The sequence below is a fragment of the Benincasa hispida genome, chromosome 9 (genome assembly GCF_027475165.1).
Source record: "Benincasa hispida cultivar pf3 chromosome 9, pf3_genome.v1.1, whole genome shotgun sequence".
NCBI classification, from domain to species: domain Eukaryota; kingdom Viridiplantae; phylum Streptophyta; class Magnoliopsida; order Cucurbitales; family Cucurbitaceae; genus Benincasa; species Benincasa hispida.
This window is the reverse complement of record NC_143486.1, coordinates 62956565-62969980: the sequence shown is the minus strand read 5'-3', so window position 1 is coordinate 62969980 and position 13416 is coordinate 62956565. Positions and strand designations below refer to the sequence as shown.

At 30.3% G+C, this 13416-nt stretch overlaps 1 protein-coding gene across 1 annotated transcript; it reads left to right on the top strand.

The window, feature by feature from the left end:
• The first annotated feature begins 5518 nt into the window (after nt 1-5518).
• Nucleotides 5519-7734, top strand: LOC120091272 (cytochrome P450 CYP82D47-like). The gene is made up of 2 exons (XM_039049230.2): nt 5519-6851; nt 6951-7734. The coding sequence occupies exons 1-2, from the start codon at nt 5862-5864 to the stop codon at nt 7560-7562; spliced, it is 1602 nt and encodes a 533-aa protein (XP_038905158.1). The 5' UTR covers nt 5519-5861; the 3' UTR covers nt 7563-7734.
• Nucleotides 7735-13416: the final 5682 nt, after the last annotated feature.

Below are 13416 nucleotides of genomic sequence, written 5' to 3'. Positions count from 1 at the left end.
TCATATCTTATTTGTTGAACTCGAAAAAACAAAAAAAATTAGGAAAAATTAACTTAAACCTAACATTACACTTATAAATTTGAGCCTTATATCTTTAAAAGTAAGAATTTTATCTATACAATACTAAATTTTAACTTTTTCTAAAATATAGAAATTAAATTTGCAATTTAACAATAAAAATATAAAAAATCTCAAAACTTAGATTCCTAATGAAATTATTATCCAAACTTTAGATATCAAAACAGTTTTTTTTTTTTTTTTTTTTTTTTTTTTTTTTTTAATATAGCTCATGAACTATTCATTTGAGTATATATCCTCAATAATCCTAAACATAGTTGCAACTTATATAGAATATGATATTGGCTGGATTAGACAACAATAACATAAATGATATGGGCCTTTCTTTATTCGTCAACCATCAAGAAAAACTTGAGAATGTCCAACTTGAACTAGATGAACAAGTTAGGAGACGAAGACAAGTTGAAGAGTCAAACATAAAAAATCTGATATATCTTTAAGCCATTATGAAGGAAACATGTGTTTGTATCCTACAATACCATTGTCAACTCCCCATGAAACAATGGAAGATTGCCTTGTTACAGGCTACCACATTCTTACAAGGACACATCTTATAGTGAATCTTCAAAACCTCTAAAGAGACTCAACCATTTGAGAAAATTCTAGTGAATTTCAACCATAAATATTTTTAATCGGCCATCACAAGGACTTTAATGTTAAAGGGCAAAACGTCCAATTGATACCATTTGGAATTGGTCGAAGGATGTGTCCTGAAATCTCATTTTCTCTACAAATAATGTATATTACGCTTGCAAATCTGCTCCATGGATTTAAAATTTATAGACCATCAAAAGAACTACTTGATAGGAAAGAAAGTGTGGGAATGACTAGTACTAGAAAAGCTCCACTCAAAGTGGTTTTAACTCCACGCCATTCTGCTCAATTTTGTGAAGGTACTTTCAAATTTGGAATAAATGATCAAATTGTTGCAAAGCTAAAATAATTAGCAAAATGTGTGGTTGTTGTAATATAGAAGACTAGTTTGTTAATTAAAGGAAGTACATGTGAGTAATACTCTGCTACACTTCGAAAAAATTGTCTAAAAAATAAAATCGTTTTCTGAATAATTTTAGAAAATTAATAATATAAAGTGTTTGTAGTATAAGTGGTGAATGAATGTAATTTCTTTTAAAAACTTTAATAAATAAAATACTTGAAAAGTTTTAATAATTAAAAAAATATTTTTGAAGATAAAAAACACTCGCGACCCAAAAAGAGCTTTACACTTAGTTTGGGATCACTATAACTTTCGAAATAATTGCTGACAACTATAGTTCAAGAAAAATCAGCTGTTATATGAAGTAAATTGATATTTGATAAATGTCAGCTTAAACTTTTAAAAGTAGGTTATAGTATTTGGTAAATAAGTAAAAAAATCATCTTATTTAGATATAATAACTAAAATAGACTTATAAATAACTTTTCTATTTTTTTAGTTAAAATTTTTATAAATAATTGTTTAGAATGATATATTTTGTTTATTATAGATTAATTTTTAAATATTAAGAGAAATAACTTTACTTAAAAAAATATATGGTATACTTCTTTTAAAAAAATTGATACATTCAACTCATGGAATTCAGAAAAAAGATTTGACTAAGTGAGAAATAAATAGAGATATAAAATAAATATAAATTTGCATATATAGAAAAAATGTCAAATTATTTATAGAAATAGAAAATAAAAATCCCTGATGGACACTGATAGACATTTCTATCAATCTCTATCAATGATGGGCTTGCGTTAGTTTTTAACACTGATCAATGATAGACTTGTATTAGTTTTTAACACTGATTGTATCAATGATAGACTTGTATTAGTTTCTATCACTGATAAACTTCTTTCAGTCTTTATTAATGATAGACTTCTATCAATTTCTATCACTGATACACATTGATGGACTTCTAGCAACATTTATTAATAATAGACTTAGATTAGTTTCTATCATTGATAGACGCCGATAGATTGTGATAGATATTCATAATAATGTCTATCAAAACAATCTAACAACAACAAAATTTTAAATAATAATGTCTAGTGCATATATCATAAACTGTCTAAAAGCAAAAACTACCAACAACTAGCAACAACAAAATGATTATCTATTGATATATAATTGATAATAGTCTAACATTGATAGATAATGATAGACTACTATCGGTATCTATCTTAGATAGAATGTGATATCAATGTCTATCACAATTATCTAAAAGCAACAAAATTTTCATATTCAATAACAACGTCTAGTGTATAGTTGATGACAACAAAATTATGAACAAAATAATTATCTATTGATAGACCATTGATAGTAGTCCATCATGGTTTATCACTGATAGATTGTGGTAGAACTATTATTGTCTATCTGTGATAGACAATGATAACAATTATCCGTGTCTATTCATAGATTATGAGGAGAAGAAGAAGCGGAGGAAGAGGACAACAACGAGAATGAGCAAGAGGAGATTTATAATTGAAGAAGAATTGATTAACAAGCAACAAAACACTAAATATTTATTAAAACCCTACCTAATTTTAGAGGAATCTAAAAGCTAATAGTCTTTTAAAATATGCATGAAATTGACCTAATTTTAAGATTGATTTTAACAAATTTATGCCTAAAGCAATCTCAAAGGCATGCTTATTTAAATCGAAAATCTATCAAATAAAATATATCTTTGTGATATGAAAAAGTAAAAAGCACAAAATAACTAAAACTATTTTTTTTCAATTTCAAAATCACTTATAAATATGTTATTAAGTATTTAAAATTATTTTAATACATAAAATTATTTTAAATGGTTAAAAATACAATTACAGACCTGAAATTTTAAATTTTAAGATCACTCAAAATCATATCTTTAATTCAACATTAAATTAAATGGTTAAAAGAAAATTTTACTTGTCCTAATAATTGAATGGAATCATTAATATAATTATTGTTTGAGGATGTCATCCTTCTAGAACATTTTTTTAAAAAAAAGAAAAGAAAAGAAAAAATCTCAAATGCATTGTGGGCCAAACTCAAAATTATAATAGGAAAATTTATGGTTCCACAATCAATTGAAAACCAATAATTCAACATGCACCGAGTATAAATCTTGAAATTGAGAAAAGTTGTAACGTCTAAAGTTTGACACGACAACAAGCGAAGATAGTGACAACTGACTGTGATATATCTATTATGACGGTTGGGGAACTTTTATTTTATTACGTGAGAAATAAGCAAATCAAATTGTACTTTGCTTTTTATTTTTCTTATTTTTAAAAATTAAGTCTCTTCTCTTCTCTTCTCTTCTCTTTTTTTTTTTTTTTTTTTTTTTTTTTTTTTTTTAATGATTTACATTTTCTTCAAAAAAATTATTTTAAATGATAAAAATCTTGAAAATATTTATAAGATAGAGTAACATTTTAGAACTATCAATGATAGTTACTGATAGACACTAATTGACTTCTATTAGTGTGTGACATGGATAGAAGTCTATCAACGTCTATCATTGATAGTTCTAAAATTTTGCTATATTTTGTAAATATTTTGATTTATTTTTTATATTTGAAAACAACCATTTTTTAAAGTAAAATAGTTAAAATTGTAGTCAAATTTAAAAATATAAATAATTTTTTAAAAGTTACATTTTTTTAGTTTTCAAAATTTGACTTGATTATTTAAACTATTAATAATAAGTAAATATCAAATGAAGAAATTTGGAGGTGGAAAGTAATATTTATACGTTTAATTTTCAAAAAAAAAAAAAAAAAACCAAAAACCAAGTAGTTACTAAATAAGGTCTTGAATATTTAACCAATTTGAAAAATTATGAATTAGCACATAACACAGGTGACACATAACGTTGTAACAATATGAGTGACAAGAATGTAGACAAAGAAATAAACAAAGATAGTGAGACGCACAAATTGGTAATCCACTTCGATGCAATATCACCTATTTTTTGAGGCAGTGTGTCTGGTGAAGAGAAACTCCACTAATAAAGAGTCAAAACCAATATCACGAAGTACTAATTATTGATAATACATTCAAAGAACCATATTTGTTAAATAAGAAAATGATGATCATATATATATGAGGACAACTATCTTTATTTGGTATGAGGTTTCTTGGATTGAAATTAAAAGTAAAGTAGGGTTTATGTGCATAGTTGATTGTCTTTCTACTTATTTTAAATGTTTTTGAGTTTTTTCCCCAAAAGTGTGGTACAACAAGAGCAATACTTGTGTGCATCTCAAGATATAACTATCTCTATGCATCACTCTCTCATGTATCATCACACACAAATTAAGATTTCATTTTGTAACTATTTTGTTTTTTGTTTTTGAAAATTAAGTGTATAGAAACTGCTTCCATCTTCAAATTTCTTCATTTATTATCTATTTTTTACCAATAGTTTAAAAAACAAGCAAATATTTGAAACTAAAAAAGTGGCTTTTAAAAATTTTTTTTTATTTTTGAAATTAGACTAAGAATTCAGCTATTGTACCTAAGGAAGATGCAAATCATTGTAAAAAATATGAAGAAAATAGGTTGAATTTTCAAAAACTTAAAACAAAAAACAAAATGGTTATTAAAAGTGGCCTAAAATATTTAAATAAAGATTTAAGAAGAATTTATCATTTACAAATTATGATTTGGGATCCATAAAGATGAGTATCATTTAAGATGCATCTAAGTATTTTCTATACAAGTGGTAAAGTGGGTAAGCTGACCTTACTTTTAAGTTTTGAGAAAATTAACTATTGGTTAAATTATAAAAAATATCTCACCATTTTGAATTTGTTTCAATTATCCTTATAGACCTTAAAAGGTATAATTTTTTCTCTCAAAGGACATTAAACATTGTTTTTTTTTAAAAAAAAAATACCCTGAGTTTGACAAAGTTGAAGAATATCTTTTACATTAAAATAAATATTGAAAATCCATGCAACAGTTAAGGGGTAAAATGTAAAAATAAATGTCATATTATTTATAACTATATATAAGACTAAAATCAAATATCACCTTATATTTCCATTTGAAAAGATATCATTAAATCCAAATCATATAAAATCATCTTACCTATGACTTTTAAATCAAATATTACCTTTTATTGCATTTCAAAAATATCATATAAAATCATTTATTTATGTATGACTTTTAGGACATGAAATAGTTAAAATCAGTTTTGCCATTTTCAAAACCACTATAAAAGGTGTTTTTAATAATTCAAAATTAATTTTCTTAATATAAAACTTAAGATATTTTTAATCATTCAAAATTAATTTTTATAATATAAAATAACTTACATTAAAAAAATTAATTTAGATAATTGTATTATATGTTTCAAAGTAATTTTGAACATATGAAATAAATTATTTTATCAATTTAAAAATCACTTTCGAACATACACTTACCCTTTACCTATCACCAAACAAATCTAAAAAATTCAATACTACAAATTCAATAGCGTATATATATATAAAAAGGACTTTTTCCAGCCTAATTTGAACATACTCCAAAAGTTGATGGTATTGTATACGATCTAATTAACCTTACATAATTCTCTCTCTCAAAAAAAAAAAAAAAAAAAAAAAAGTTTAACCTTTCATAATTGAACCCGCATATTCGGCAATGGTATCCCTCTGTTCTCTTTAATTTTCAGTCATTATCATTTCCTCACCTCTAATTTAGACCCAAAATATCATATCAATTCTGGAACATTCAATTTCTTTTAAGTAAACAATCTAAAATCCCCCATTCTTAAACGCCACAACACAAAAGTAGCACCTCACTAATGGATATGAAATTACCATTCTCAGCTTCATTCTCTTCTGCCAAAACAATGATCATGTCTGTATTATTTCTACTCATATTCTTTCTCTATACTCTCTTCTGGGTTTTATCTAAAAGCTCATTGTTCAGTTCTCAACATCGGAATAAGAAACCGCAGCCACCACCAGTAGCCGGTGGCGCCTGGCCGGTGATCGGCCACCTTCATCTACTAAATGGATCCGAACCAGCCCACAAAATCATAGGGAAAATGGCAGATTCTACTGGACCAATTTTCACATTAAAATTGGGAACACATACAGCAGTAGTCGTCAGCGATTGGGAAATAGCGAAAGAGTGTTTTACTACAAACGACAGAGCATTTGCATCTCGCCCCAAATTAACTGCCACAAAGCACATGGCGTATGATAATTCCATGTTTGGGTTTGCCCAATACGGCCCGTTCTGGCGCCACATGCGCAAAATAACCTCTCTTGAACTCTTGTCCAATCACCGCCTCCACCAATTTCAGCCCATCAGAACATCAGAAATCCAGAGCTCCATTAAGAAGCTATACGAGTTATGTACCATTAACAAAAATGGAGAGAAAGTGTTGGTCGATATGAAGACATGGTTCGAAGACATTACTCTCAACATCATATTTAAAATAGTGTTCGGAAAGCGATTCTCCGACGCTAAGTTAGAAGGAAGTGAAGATTATCGAAAGACTTTTAGGGGTTTACTTGAATTGTTTGGAATGTTTGTTCCTTCAGATTCATTTCCATTTCTAAGTTGGTTAGATTTGGGAGGGTATGAGAAGGCTATGAAGAAGGCTTCAAAAGTGGTGGACGAGGTGTTTGATAAATGGCTTAAAGAGCATCGTCAGAGGAAAATGGAGAGTAATAATAATAAAGTCGATCAGGACTTCATGGATGTGATGATTTCTATTGTTAAAGATGATGATGAACAACTTTCTGGCTATGATGGAGACTCGGTCATTAAAGCTACTTGTTTGGTAAGTACATGCTTACTTTTTTTTTTTTTTTTCCTTTTTTTTAAGAATTTAACTTGAGAGTGAATCAATAATCGTAAATTTGTTTGGAAACTTGTGTAGGCTATGATATTGGGTGGATTTGATACTACCGCAACAACAATGACATGGGCTCTTTCTTTACTTCTCAACAATCAAGAAACGCTTAAGAAAGCAAAGCTTGAATTAGAAGAACAAGTTGGAAGACAAAAACAGGTGAGAGAGTCCGATGTAAAAAATTTAATATATCTCCAAGCTATTGTGAAAGAAACATTACGTCTTTATCCTGCTGCACCACTCTCAATCCCTCGTGAATCTATTGAAGATTGTTCTATATTTGGCTACCATATCCCCTCAAGAACACGGCTAATAGTAAATCTTCAAAAGCTCCAAAGAGATCCACTTGTTTGGGAAGAACCTAATGAATTTCAACCAGAAAGATTTCTGACAAGTAAAAAAGAATTTTTTGTTAGAGGTCAGAGTCCTCAACTAATTCCATTTGGAAGTGGCCGAAGAATATGTCTTGGAATATCTTTCGCCCTCCAAGTTATTCATCTTACTCTCGCAAATCTGCTTCATGAATTTGAAATTGATAGGCCATCGAAAGATTTACTTGATATGGAAGAGAGTTTTGGATTGACTAGTACTAAGAAATCTCCACTTGAGGTTGTTTTAACTCCACGCTTGCCCGCTTAAGTTTATGAATAATTTAGCAAAGCTAGGGAAAGGAAACTAAACGTTGGGAAAGTACTTTTTTTAGGGGAAAAAAAAGGAAAGTACTGATTAGTAAATTGGTTTGATTATTGTTGAGACATGTTGGTTTGATAATAATAAAATTATTGTCGTGGTTCCTTTTTTCCCGTGGAAACTATGTATGTACACACAGACAAAAATATATATACACACACATACATACCTATTTATTTATTATCTAGGTCAACATTTAATAAAAAGGAAAAGGATTATGAGTTGTTGATGGCAAAATCCATGTAGGAAAACTCACCTCATTGTCACGTGCCTTTGATAATGAATTTATAACTCCAAGGAAGGAAGATGACCTGCAAGACAAGAAAAGAAAACAAAAATGCACATTAAATGTGCATTATTTGCTTAATATTTCGTATGGGTTTTAATGTGATTTTATGTGATTTGATGTATTTGCTAATGATTTTTAGCGTTTATATTTGAGAATCAAATTCATAGTCAAAATGAGGCAAAAATGGACCTAAATTTACCTAAAGAGGTCAAAATTGAGTAATGGATCAAAGAGAGAGAAGAAAGGAGAGGAAAATATCCCACATACAAAAAAGTAGGACAATAAAGCGCAGAGCGCCGCGACGTTGAAGACCTGAGAGCTATTAATTTTGGACATCAAGCAAGCGCCACCTGCATTAGATGAGCGTTGTTGCGCTCAACCAGAGCGCAGTGCTATGCTTCGACAAGGAACCATATGTGAGGGTTGAAATCAAGAGAGCGTCGCGACGCCAGCTTTTCTTAAATAAAAAATTTGTATTTTTGGCAAGTTCATAGTTTCCAAGTTTTCTTCTTATTATATTTGGATGACCTTCAGCACTTAAAGGACGACATTAAGCACAAAATTCAGATCTGAAAGAGTGAGTTGTTACACTAGAAAAGTTAGAGAGTATGGAGAATTACTTTTGAGACTGTTCGAGATTCCGATTTGAAGACCAAGAGGAGATTGACTAGTTCCATAAAAAAAGAGAAGCATCGTGATAGTGCTCTTTTCTGGTTTTCACTTTTCTAGTTTTTTACTTCCCTTAATTTCATGCTATCAAATTTGTACACAAGTATGTATTTGAGAGCCATGGGTGGCTAAACTCTCTAGTTTTAGGATGTTGATATATTTACTTATGAATTTAAATTAATATTTAGTGATTTCATGGATATTGCAGAATATTTTTCAATCTATTGATTGGCCTTCAATGTATGCTAGATTAAATGTTCAATTTGATAGATGCATGTTTAATCGGATTGATAACATTGGATTGCTATTAACCTTTCAGGGAATAGTAATAGTTGTTGATGAAAATGCTTAATGCCACGAGTCTTAATTTAGTTTTAAGATGTTAGTTATCATATAAGATTGCCCCAAGCAGCCATTTATGGAGTTCACTTTGATCTTGACCAACTGCACAAAACCCATCTGAAGGGGGACGCTTCCAGGGCGCCACGAGAGAGTACAGAATGATCTCACGGTGCGAACTAATGATAGAGACCTTAGGTTGTATTGACACACATCCTTCACCCACTTACTATAAACACTCTCTCCGTCCACCTTGATATTGACTCATACAAATACCGTCCGAAGGGGGATGCTCTCAGGGCACCACAAGGCTAAGCATGAATCTTACGGTGTGAACATTCAGGGAGAAACGTGAGTGGAATCATTGACATATCAGATACATCTCTTCCTCCCACTGAATATTTTATAACCTAGAGTTTAGTTTACTTAGAAAAAAACACGACTAAGAATTTTAACTAAGTCATTTTGTAGGTTTGTCCAAGAGTAACATTTACCTTGGATAGTTGAAACAACTTTTGATCATCATCCATTAAACTCTTTAACGAAGTCTTTGACCAACCGTACATGCTTGCAAGAAAAACTATCTAATTCACCTTTCTAGGTAGGTTCCCAGGTAGGGGTGTTCCATTTTGGTTAACTTAAATACTCCAGCCTAGATAGAACTTGTCTTAGACAAAAGGTCCCTTATAGATAGATTTAATACAATTTTAATCTTTCCGATCAATTTAATCCTATTAAATCGATTTAAAAATATTAAACTAGGTTGCTAATCCCATTATAACATTTGAACTTAGGTCTAACTCAATCCAATTTTAAAACCCTTTTAGTTATAAGTTCTATTATAATGCTTATAACATAAACAACCAAATTCATTCACAACGCCAAGCAAACACATAAAAGGTATTCATAACTCTTATAAACAGCCTAAATGTCATGCTTCATGCATTGTTCATTCATTGCTACCTTTTTATATAACTCTTATACAAACAAGCAATGAAACAAGCAAAACATGCTTCCATTCACCCTTATACTATAACGCTTATAATATAAAGATGATGCATGAATATGCTTACTGCATGCACACATATAACTCTTATATCCTCATGATGCATGTGCATGCTTTCTTGTAATAGTTAGGATCTACCATCTATAGTAGTTCACAATACTTGCAAATCTCTACAAAGTGGGTCGTATTCGTAGTGTCACCAGGATCAGGTATCCCACTTTAATCCTTATACTACAGACCTATTTAGGTTATCACTTAAGACATGATCTGCTTTTATATCTCACATACATACTTAAGTTTACATACAATAACCTTGGAGCTTTGTTTATTGAATATGAGTAAATGCCAGATAAAATAACTCTTATTTTATTCACAACAATGTGTATAAATTACAAACTACGAGACTCCGGGAGAGTTAGAACACCAATCCCAACAAAAGGAGTATTGGATTATGTCCATTCTGACCAATGGTTACCATCTCCTACCCAAAGCCTTAGTGGCTCAAGGTATTTTCTAACCCTTATTGATGATTTTTCTAGGAAAATCTAGATATACTTTCTTAAAACTAAGGACCAAGTATTTGGAAAGTTTAAAGAATGGAAAGCCATGATAGAAAATCAAACATCTAAAAGGTTAAAATATTTTAGAATCGATAATGGGCTTGAATTATGCAATGAACACTTTGATAAATTTTGTAGTGAGAATGATATAACTAGGCATAGAATAGTGAGGTATACACCTCAACAAAATGGAGTTGCTAAGAGGTTAAATAGAACCATAATGAAAAGAGTTAGGTCTTTGCTTTCTGATGCTATCTTAAGGGAAAGTTTTTGGACATAAGCTACATCCTATACCGTGTATACCTTAAATAGATGCCCTCACACGTCTTTAGATTTGTTTACACCTGAGGAACAGTGGACTAAACATCCCCCTGACCTAGATAACCTCAAGGTATTTGGTTGTGTAGGGTTTGTACACCAAAATAAGGGAAAGTTAAAGGCCAGAGCAGTCAAGTGTATGTTTGTAGGCTTTACGGAGGGTGTCAAGGGGTTCAAAATGTGGCATCTTATTGAGAAGAAGTTCCTAGTGAGGGGAGACATCACCTTTAGGGAAGAGGAAATGTTTATGCAAAAGGAGAAAGAGGTAGAGGATGAAGGAGAGTCATCAAATACCGGTTTTGAGGTGGAGTTACCATCCGAGCAGCCAAATGAGTCTAGCCAACCTAGTAACACAAGAGAAATAGAGGAAAATGTAGGGGAACATGAGGAGATAACATGTGAACAACCTGATTTAAGTCAATATGTCTTAGCTAGGGATAGTCAAATAAGAACTATCACACCTCCAGCTAGATATACTGAAATGAATTACATGAATCTTGAGTTTAAATGTCGTAGTAGCTCCTACTAGCCAAAACCAACTTCCTTTGAAGAAGGAACAAGTTGTTCTAATCCAAGGGATTGGATTGAGGTAATGAATGAGGAGATGCATTCACTAAAAGTGAATGACACTTGGTCCTTGGTTCCTCTACCAAAAGGGTATAAACCTATTGCTTCTAAATGGATTCTTAAACTTAAAGAAGGAGCATCCTGTGATCAAAAGCGTAGGTTTAAAGCTAGATTAGTTGCTAAGGGGTTCACTCATCGTATAAACCATGTTGAGATTTTCTCTCCTGTTGTAAAACAAACTTTAATAAGATTTCTTCTATCCTTAGTTGCTCAAAATAATCTAGAATTGTATCAACTAGATGTCAAAACTGCTTTTCTTCATGGACATCTAGAGAAGACAATATATATGATGCAACCTAAAGAATTTGAAGTTAAAGGAAAAGAAAATCTCTTCTGCTTACTCAATAAGTCTATATATAGGTTAAAACAGTCACCTAGATGTTGGTATAAAAGATTCAATGACTATATTTCTAGCATTGGGTTCAAAAGAAGCTCATTTGACATATGTGCTTATGTAAACACAGGTTCTTATAAGGACAAAGTTTACCTACTCATATATGTAGATGACATGTTGCTAGCAGGAAGGTCTAAAGAAGATCTAACCCATATTAAAAACCTCTTAAAAAGAGAGTTTGATATGAAGAACTTAGGAGAAGCAAGCAAGGTCCTAGGAATAGAGATCCATAGGAACAAAGAAGAGTCTATTCTAAGCATCAGTCAGTCCAACTATTGTGAGAAAATCCTTAAAAGGTTTAACATGATTGATATCAAACTTGTGAGTTTACCCATTGCCCAACACTTTAAGCTTTCCTCAACTAACTCTCCTAAGGATTCTTACCAAGAACACTAGAAATAGATGGCTGTCATACCCTATAGTCAAGTTGTTGGAAGCTTATGTATTTAATGATTTCTACTTGACCTGATCTCTCATATTCAGCAAGCTTAGTTAGTAGATATATGTCTAATCCTAGTAAGAGACATTGGGAAATTACTAAATGGATCCTAAAGTATCTAGTTTGGTCTAAAAACTCTAAGTTAGTCTATCAAAAGTCAGCTAAACCAAAACTAGAGCTTTATGGATATATTGATGCCAACTATTCTGTGATTTGGACAAAAAGAGGTCCTTAACAGGCTACCTTTTCTTGTTTGGTCCTAATCTAATCAACTGGAAAGCATCTCTTCAGCTTATAGTAGCCCTATCTATAATTGAAGTTGAATATATGGCTCTAACTTAAGCAATCAAAGAGGCTTAAGCCAAACACATGCTTATTTAAGTCGAAAGTCTATCAAATAAAATATATCTTTGTGATATGAAAAAGTAAAAAACACAAAATAATTAAAGCTATTTTTTTCAATTTCAAAATCACTTATAAACATGTTATTAAATATTCAAAATTATTTTAATACATAAAATTATTTTAAATGGTTAAAAATACAATTATAGATCTGAAATTTTAAATTTTAAGATCACTCAAAATCATATCTTTAATTCAACATTAAATTAAATGGTTAAAAGAAAAATTTACTAGTCCTATAGAATCATTATTATAATTATTGTTTGAGGATGTCATCCTTCTAGAACATTTTTAACAAAAAAAAAAAAAAAAAAAAAAAAAAAAAAACTCAAATGCATTGTAGACCAAACTCCAATCATCTCTATGTTTTATCTTTAAAAATATATATTTTTTAAGTAAAAAAAATTATAATACGAAAATTTATGATTCCACACTTAATTGGAAACCAATAATTCAACATGCACCAAGTATAGATATTGAAATTGAGAAAAGTTGTAAGTTCTAAAGTTTGACAATATATAAACCCCTCTATTATGACGGTTGGGAACCTTTTATTTTATTACGTGGGTAATAAGCAAATAAAATTGTACGAAATTCAGTGGGTTATTTAGATAAAGTGGTGTGGATGAAAATTTTGAAAGTTGATTGGGGAAAAGCGGTGGATGAAAACCTATTTAGGGAAAAATGGGTTATTTTATTTTTTTATTTTCATCTTCTCCTTCACCGAAACCTTCATTTCATCTTCCCCTTCATCTCCGAA